The 8,988-nt window shown below is 41.6% G+C and overlaps 1 protein-coding gene across 1 annotated transcript; it reads left to right on the plus strand.

The window, feature by feature from the left end:
- The first annotated feature begins 943 nt into the window (after positions 1-943).
- Positions 944-7,461, plus strand: zbtb1 (zinc finger and BTB domain containing 1). The gene is made up of 2 exons (XM_060866083.1): positions 944-1,327; positions 4,335-7,461. Exon 2 carries the CDS (start codon positions 4,349-4,351, stop codon positions 6,359-6,361), a length of 2,013 nt encoding a protein of 670 aa, XP_060722066.1. The 5' UTR covers positions 944-1,327; positions 4,335-4,348; the 3' UTR covers positions 6,362-7,461.
- Positions 7,462-8,988: the final 1,527 nt, after the last annotated feature.

Raw genomic sequence — 8,988 nt, forward strand, 5'->3', positions numbered from 1 at the left:
TTATTGTCTGTTAGTTGGCTGTCTTTTTCTTTCTGATTATAACTTTATACTGTATTATATGTGCACCAGATCAAATCAAATAAAATTTTATTTGTCACATACACATACATACAGGGTACGACATGCAGTGAAATGCTTTTTGCATATGTAAGCATAAAAAAGAATGCAATTTAGGATAAAAAATAAACCAAAACCAAATAGATAAATAAAAAAGTATAAACTATATAAAAAACTATATCAAATATAAAAAGTGGAAAAATAATGTATATACATATACATAAATGTGTATGGTTTTTAAAGATTGTCCTTAAAGTGTCCAGGTGCAGTATGGTGTGTAAATAGTGTATAAAGTGTATAAAGTATCACTGTGCTGTGCTAGTCCAGAGTTAAAGTGTTAGTGCAAAAAAAGTGTGCATAAAAACAGTGAAGATGGAGAGAGAGGTCTAGTACTAGATCTTGGGTATTGAACGCAACAAAGAAAAGAGTCCATTGCTGGGATGGCTGAGGTCCTTTACAATCTTCCTGGCCCTGGTCTGGCACCGCGTGCTATAGATGTCCTACAGGTCAGGTAGCTCGGTGTGGATGGTACTGTACATTCAGCTGACCACACCACCACTAGATACTTACTAGTGTTTGTTTGTATATATTATTCTTTGTTCAACTCATAAACCATTACTATGAAGTTCAAGGTTGTGTCATAAATGAACAAATCCATGATTCCCCCTTACGTGTGTCCCTTATTAATGCGCCAATGAAGCCTTTCATATTAAATTAAAAAAAATGAGCAAAGGAAACAGAATAAACTAGAAACCTGTTAGACAAATACAAGCTGCGACTCCAGACCAAGTTTGTTTATTAGTTGATTGTAATAAGCATGCATGAGTTTGGTGCATGGGTGTAAAGACGTGCACACGTGAATACTGTTGATTTGATGGTGAAATCAGGCCTGAGTGAGCTGGAGAAAGCATATCGGCTCTTCCCCTGTCAGGCGTGCATGTATTTTCATGTTCGTGTATGGTTGCATGGTCACTGCAGTTGTTTGTGCATGCATGGCCGCGGTAGGGCGGGCTGCAGCGCATTTGCGTGAGCGGGGCCGGATTTAGATTTAGGGCGGGTTGCATTTGCGTGAGCGAGGCCGGATCTCGCGCTGCTTCAGTGCGGTTATCATTCTGTGCGGAAGTCGTTTTCATCCCTACACCAGGGGCTCCGAGTCCTGATCAGCTCTCCTCTTCCTCACAGCTTCCTCCTCTTCATCGAAAACACAATAAACAAATACACACACAAACGGTTTTCGCATCCGGGGCGTCTGTCGTGTCTGTTACCGTCGGTGAGTATGTTTTGTTGTCGGGTTGCTAATCGCTTAGCCGCTAGCTTTGCTAACCAGTAAACATGTGTGTACGTGCGGGAGCTCGTGCGGGACACAAACCTTCATGTAAACCACACGACACGTCTCTTCCCTCGATGTTACACGCTCTCTTGTTTTTTTAGCCGTTCTGTCGCTACTTAAACACGTTATTACACCGTATGCGCGAGCTGATGTTTTACTAAACAACGCGAATAGTTTGTGTGTTACTTTGGTGCGGTGTGATTGACAGCTTCGACGCCCGCACGAGCTTGTTCGCAAGAAATCGGCCAATCGGAGCTCGACGTGGGCGGGTCTTCTGCTCTGAGTACTAGCAAAACAAAGGGAAACTACCCGCGTGCAGTTCTTAGCATTAAAAACAACAACAAAATGTTTATTTTTTTCTATTTTTTTTTATTATTAATTGTTGTTTTTTCCCAACATGACCTATTTATATCCTAAACTGTGTAATGTTTGCCTTAAGAGTGCTTAAAGCTGATAGATACTTTGCAGGCTGTGTCACACATGTGGTTTAGGATGTTACCTCAACCACGTGTGCAAAGAGCTGCTGACACCATGTTTCATCTTTCTCACTAAGATTTGTTTCCATTGTTACCAAACACAGACAGCATTTAATAGAAAGGAAACGGTTGCATATTAATCGTAATAACGTGTCTGATATTTAGTGATGATTTTCAAGATTGATCCTGTAATGTAATTCTGAGTGGATTTTTTTTTTTGTTGACATTTTCACTGGAAAAGTAAAGAATAATGTTTTTTGTAAATTCGTAATTTTGCGTTCGACGGCCTGATTTGTGTTTCCAAACCGACCGGAAATATTCAAAGAAAACATCCCTCTCAACTTGGCATTCCTGTGTGGGAAAGTACAGCACAAGACTTTGTGTCAACGCGCCGCTCGCACCACCATCAGCTAATAAAATATCACTTCATCACTTACAATGACTTTATAGTAGAACGCAGATAAACACATCAATGTTTTGTGGAAGTAAATACATCATAATCACTAATGTTAGCTTGCTAACGTTGCTAACAAATCGCACGTGTTGATCGATTAGGCCCTTTTTTGTAGCTTGAAAATAATTTAATTCTTGGTAAGAACGTCTCACTTTCTAATAGTAATCATCTCTACACGATATTCCACTGCTGCTCTAGTAACTTTTACCATTTTTGTATATTACTCAAAAAATTCACCAGAAAGCAGTCTTTTTCTCTTCAGCAATACAGAACATGAGGCAGTCAAGATGTGAATCTGTAATGACTTGAGTATGTGTTTTGCACGATCTGATTTGATCTGACACCTTCTGGAAGCCTCGCTATTTCCTTCATCTCTCGCATGCTCTTGCTTGCTTTTTGCTTTCACAGTAAATCATGGGTGTTCTGAGGGCAGGTCAACAACTTTTATGTATTAATCATGTTAAAATGTAGGGTTATTTACATCCAAATCAGGTGAACAGTGTAGAAATTACAGCACTTCTTATATGTCCATAAGTAAATGGACAAACATGCAATCGTAAATGAAATTGTCATTTTTAATGCTTGGCATACTTTAGAAAAAGTTTTCTAGGCTCATAGGCTGGACTCTCAGCCACTTGTTAGTTCTAGTGATGTTCTATCCCCCATTTTGCTCTAAGGAAATGTTGCTTCTGCTAGAATAGGAGATAGGATCCAGCTGTGTAAGATCCTCTGCCCTCTACTCCATTGAATATGTTTGGCCTTTCTCATTATTTGTCATGAAATGAAATTCTGCAGCAATCTTATGGCAAAAGTTCTTGTTTTGTGTATCTGGCTCAGTATGTAAAAGGAGCTGTAAGGTGTCAGCTCTTCTGAAATTGGTCCTATTTGTTATTAACGGTGCACATTTTTTTCTCGAGCCATGACTACGTACCATTATGCAAATTTATCTGCAGGTGTAGTCAGAGGAAAAAGGCCGAAAAAGAACAGATTAAGTAGTCCTATAATGTAGTGGAAAATCTAATGCTTTACTAACAATGTTAATAATAAGAAGATCGGTATTAGAAAGTAATTAAATCAGACACCTCATGCCCCACCCCCCAAATTTTCTCCTTAAATTGGTCTTGGTCATTTCCTACTCACCTGCCTGCTCTTTCCATCATATAACACCTTATAACTTTCAACCAGAGAAGGATGAAGTCTAATGTGAGGTACTTCATTTTGAACTGCCGCTCATGCTGCCTCACATTTACAGCATTTTGCAGACTCCCCCTCATCCAGAGTGACTTACAGTAGCACACGAATGTCAGTTCACAGACACATCAACTAGTGTTGCTGTGATTGACAGTAGAAAGTGACAGAGTAAGCCCCTCCCACCCGGACAGCACCGCCAGTTTTGCTCACTTAAAAACCCATGATTGCAGCTGCATGTATTTCCCAACAGCACAGCTGGTAATATGATTAAGCCCTTCCCCATTCTCCTGCAACCAAAATGCTAATTTTCCTGTTTTTCTTTCTTTCTTTTTTTGAAAGGGAATGGGTTGGGGGATTAAAATTGATTCTGTATGATTTTAATTGTTTATCATGACTTTTTTAAATCCTGAAATGCAAGCAGGGAAAATTGAAGACTGCACAAGCTTGGTATTTAGTAGAGTTTTTATTTTTTTTAAATAATACAAAAATACAGATAGTCCTTGATTTTCAATATCTTATTAGTTTCAGCCCTGCTTGAAATCCAATACAACCCCAGGTCCTGCTTAGTCCTATTTTGAAATGAACATCAGCATCTTCTGTGTATACACAGTTATTTGCCAGTAATTATCTTTCCACAAGAATACATATTAAATGAGCAAACCAAGAGACCTGTACAAGCTTTTCATTATTAAATACCTATTCCAAGCAGTTTTGCTTCCTGTTTCCTGCTGGAAATCTCCCTATACCAAACTGAGATGTGTTCCCATGCTGAAAAATGTTGAATCAGCTTTTGTATTTTGCTTAAGCGCTTGTCTTTCTTTCCTAGTCCTTTACAGGGTGATGGCAAGACCAAGCCACAGTGAGCATGTCCTGCAGCAGCTCAACAACCAGCGAGAATGGGGCTTCCTGTGTGACTGCTGCATCGCCATTGGTGACATTTACTTCAGGGCCCACAAGGCTGTGCTGGCTGCCTGCAGCTCCTACTTCAGGATGATGTTTATCCGTGACCAGCAGGGTACGGCGCGCCTCGATCTCAGCAACATGCAGATCAGTGCAGAGTGCTTCGACCTAATCCTGCAGCTCATGTACCTCGGCCGAATCGTCGTGGGACATTACGAGTTCGAAGAACTGAAGTCATCCATGGCTTATCTGCAGATGTACTACATCCCTGACTCGTTGGAGGATCTCCGAGACATTCGTGCATCTAATCTCACTCCTTCTTCCTCGGCTTCCTCATCGTCGTCCAGTTCCTCGTCTTCCTCCAGCGTGGTAGGAGGGAAGATGATGTTTGGCGTTCGAATGTTTGAGCAGCCGAGTCCTGCTAAAAGTGACCATGTGCCTAAAATTTCAAACCCAGCTACTCAGCATAACATTAATGTATCTAATGTAAGGCCGGTCGAGGAAGTAGTTCTGCCACTTCCTCCAGTGCACTCTGAGAATCTTATAGAGCAACCATGTGATCTGAGAAAGAGAACGGCTGGTCGAAGCGCCACCTTGAAAGAGCGTCCCCGGTTTGGACGCACTTACACATGTGACGACTGTGGGTTTGTCTTCAGCTGTGAGAAGCTTCTTATTGAACACATCCTCACGTGCACCAACCGTAAAGCGTACCAAGCCCCAAAAGTCGGCAAAGCCACTGACAGTGACTCCAGCAAAGGTGAGAGCTCGGCTTCTGAAGGAACCGGAGACCAGAGAGCGGTTTGTAAAGGTGAGGAAGACTGGCCCGATCACAAGGCTGATCCCGAATCTGTCATCAGATCCATTGCCACTGGGATGGACAACGATTCAATGTCTAAAGTGAAGATCAAAGTAGAGCAGGAGGAAGACTCGGATACTGAAACAGAAAACTTAAAAGTGGTCCAGATCAGAAACCACAGCATGGGGAGCTGCACAGTACGTCAAAAAACGTTTAGAAACAATGTCGGAGATAACATGAGATTTGACAGTGAGGATGAAGCAGGAGTTTCTGCCACAGACGATGGCGCTCTGGAGGGCAACAGTAAGGGTCCAGAAGCAAAGGTTTGCCGGATTAAAGAGGAGAAGCAGGATGGAGAGTGCACTCCGTGTGAGCTGTGTGGCGCCTTGCTAACCGAGGAGGATCAGTCTGCTCATTACATCTCCAGCCACATGGGACACATATGTGCCTGCGGAAGGTGTGGTCAGGTTCTGATTAAAGGCAGGCAGCTGCAGGAACATGCTGAGCGCTGCGGCGAACCCCAGTGCACTGAAACCGAGTCGCCAGGTGAAGAGAGCCCTTTACTGGAAGATGCCCAGTCGATGGAGGAAGGCTTGATCGAAGGTGCTGAATTGGGCTTCCGTTGTCCTCTTTGTGGCTTGATCTTTGAGACAGAAAGCCTGGCAGTGGAGCACACTCTGGCCTGTCCGGAGCAGGACACCTTGCGGCCTGCCGCCATGGAAGATGAACCAGACCACCGGCGCAAGCATTTCTGCGCCATTTGCGGCAAAGGGTTCTACCAGCGGTGCCACTTGCGTGAGCACTACACCGTTCACACCAAGGAAAAACAGTTCACCTGCCAGACCTGTGGCAAACGGTTTCTACGTGAGCGCCAGCTTCGTCTGCACACCGACATGCACAAGGGGATGGCACGCTACGTGTGTCCCGTGTGCGATCAAGGCACCTTCCTGAAGCACGACCACGTGCGCCACATGATATCCCACCTGTCAGCCGGGGAGACCATCTGCCAGGTGTGCTTCCAGATCTTTCCCAGCAGCGAGCACTTGGAGAAGCACATGGACGTTCACCTGTACATCTGTGGTGTGTGCGGGGAAAAGTTTCGCCTTCGCAAAGACATGCGAAGCCACTACAACCTAAAGCACACCAAGAGGCAGTGAACGGGAAAAAGGGTATCATAATTATTTTTTTCTTTTGTTTCCTTTTCAAATAAACCATTATTTGTGATTAAATGTGAGAAATCTATGCACTTAGACACCAAATAACCTATGAAACTGCACTTTTAATGGTATGCATAATCCAGGTTTTGTTGGATTTGGTGCCTCGAGCTTTAGGCATACTTTATTTGATAAATCTCATTTCATTTTACTCTGTGTCACATTTAATAACACACCAGTTTCAAAGAGAAATGTTCTTACATTCTAGTAACTAGTAAATGTTCCATTTTCATTTGAGGATCAAGTTTCCTGCTTGTCTTACAGTTACGTAATAAGCTGGTTTTACGCTGTACGAGATTTGGCCTAGATCTTTGCTGTTGTGTATAATTGTAAAAAAAAAAATCTAAAATCCTAACCTCAGCCTTTAGCGTCTTTATAACCAAGAACGAACAATGATAATGTTCTGTCAGAGCGAGAATTAAAAAAAGTAAAAGAAAAATCGCTGCTACAAGATTTGTTTGAAATCCACCAATCGGAGGACAGTTTAGGACGACGGCTACTTTTAGCTTTATTAATAACTGAAGCTCACTTATTTATGTAAATCTGTTTTCTGCAGAACAGCATCATTTTCTTTCATTGTTAGACGATCTTTATCGTACCACCGAATATGGAGACCGCACAACAATCTTGTTACACCTCTGAAATCGTACAGTTTAAAACCAGTTTAAACAGACTAAAAGTTGTTTTTTGGTGCTCTGTATTTTTATTTTTTGTGATCTGTTACATTTTTGTTCTGATGAATATTTTGATTCATTGCACACCTGACTAATTCTTTTCAGGTGAACGTCTTTAGAGATGATATTCTCTAAGCCTTAACTCCGAGGCTCTTTAGCATTAACGTATACTGTATAAGTCCTTTTTTTTTCTACACAACAGAACACTAAACTATTTCATTTAATACAGTCTTGAAACACTTATATGGACTCGTATCGCTAGTTTGGATTATTTTACTTTTGTCATCGTTTGTTTTACACTTAATCTGGGAATTAATGTAAAAAACTATGCAACTGAGGCTTATTATAAATGATTTTCTTCAATCAAAATATATTGTGTGCTGTGTCAAGTCATTAAACATTACCTGCTGTTCTTTGTTTTACTATATTTATTTATTTATTTTAAATTAACCACGATGAAATTTAAAGTAGCTTTTAATAATTCTCACTCACTCACTCATTTTCTACCGCTTATCCGAACTACCTCGGGTCACGGGGAGCCTGTGCCTGTCTCAGGCGTCATCGGGCATCAAGGTAGGATACACCCTGGACGGAGTGCCAACCCATCGCAGGGCACACACACACACACACACACACACACACACACTTGGGACAATTTTCATGCATGTCTTTGGACCGGGGGAGGAAACCGGAGTACCCGGAGGAAACCCCGAGGCACGGGGAGAACATGCAAACTCCACACACACAAGGCGGAGGTGGGAATCAAACCCCCAACCCTGGAGGTGTGAGGCGAACGTGCTAACCACTAAGCCACCAGGTTGGCACGCCGTCCAGGTTGTATCCTGCCTTGATGCCCGATGACGCCTGAGATAGGCACAGGCTCCCCCTGACCCGTGGTAGTTCGGATAAGCGGTAGAAGATGAATGAATGAATGAATGAAAATTATTGTGATATGGTTTTGTTGCTGTTATTGATGATATTCACTGTTGTCAAGATTCACTTTTTATCTCATGGATGAACTTAAACTTTCTGTACAAAACAAGACCTAAAAGTGTTCATTCAAAACACGTTTATTAAAAAGTTCATATTTTGTCTCCAGTGTCACCACTTTATAACAGTCAGAATTCATTCATTTTCTTCCGCTTATCGAACCCCCAACACTGGAGGTGTGAGGCAAATGTGCTAAGCCACCGTGCCCCCCTACAGTCAGGAATAAAGAAGTAACTTTTTCTGAAAAAAGAAAATATATTATTTTTTTTATAAACCTTCTCCTCATTCCTAAACACAGCATAAGTGGTTTGGTGTTTTTTGGCTAAAAATATATGGCTAAAAATGTAAATTAGTAAATAACAATTATCATATGCATTTATTTAACCTGCTTAATATTTTATTATTTACCATAAAAAATAATACTAATTAGAAAATGACCTCCTCACATGACCACCAGAGGGCGCTCTAATCTGTGTTGTGTTTATCCCCTACACCAGTGTTACTCGTTGCGCGGCTCGCGAGCCTCCTGCGGCTCGCCAAGCTTTAATATGCGGCTCGCATGGCAGTAAATAATGCGATGATATGATCATGTGGTTAAAATTTATTTTTCATTTAAATAACATTAAAAACAATGAGGGAAGCATAGAAAAACGAATGTGCTCTATTACAAATAATAATATATATTTATATACATTATTTGACTCGTCACTGACTCACTGCGCAATAACCAGTTTTTGGCAGCCTGCCAGAAGCTAGTTTGTGTTTCATGCTAGTTAACAACTTGTGTTTACTGTACACACGGACTAAAAAATGGATCGATTTCTTATCAAACAATCCCGCGCACAAAATAAACAGCAACAAAGCAATGTGACAGTGACAAAAGAGGTAACTGATGGGGAGCATGCA

The sequence above is a fragment of the Tachysurus vachellii genome, chromosome 3 (assembly GCF_030014155.1).
Source record: "Tachysurus vachellii isolate PV-2020 chromosome 3, HZAU_Pvac_v1, whole genome shotgun sequence".
Taxonomy (NCBI): domain Eukaryota; kingdom Metazoa; phylum Chordata; class Actinopteri; order Siluriformes; family Bagridae; genus Tachysurus; species Tachysurus vachellii.

Bases quoted from the DNA above. Each gene is read 5' to 3' on its own strand.
- zbtb1 (XM_060866083.1), top strand. From the start codon at position 4,349: ATGGCAAGACCAAGCCACAGTGAGCATGTCCTGCAGCAGCTCAACAAC.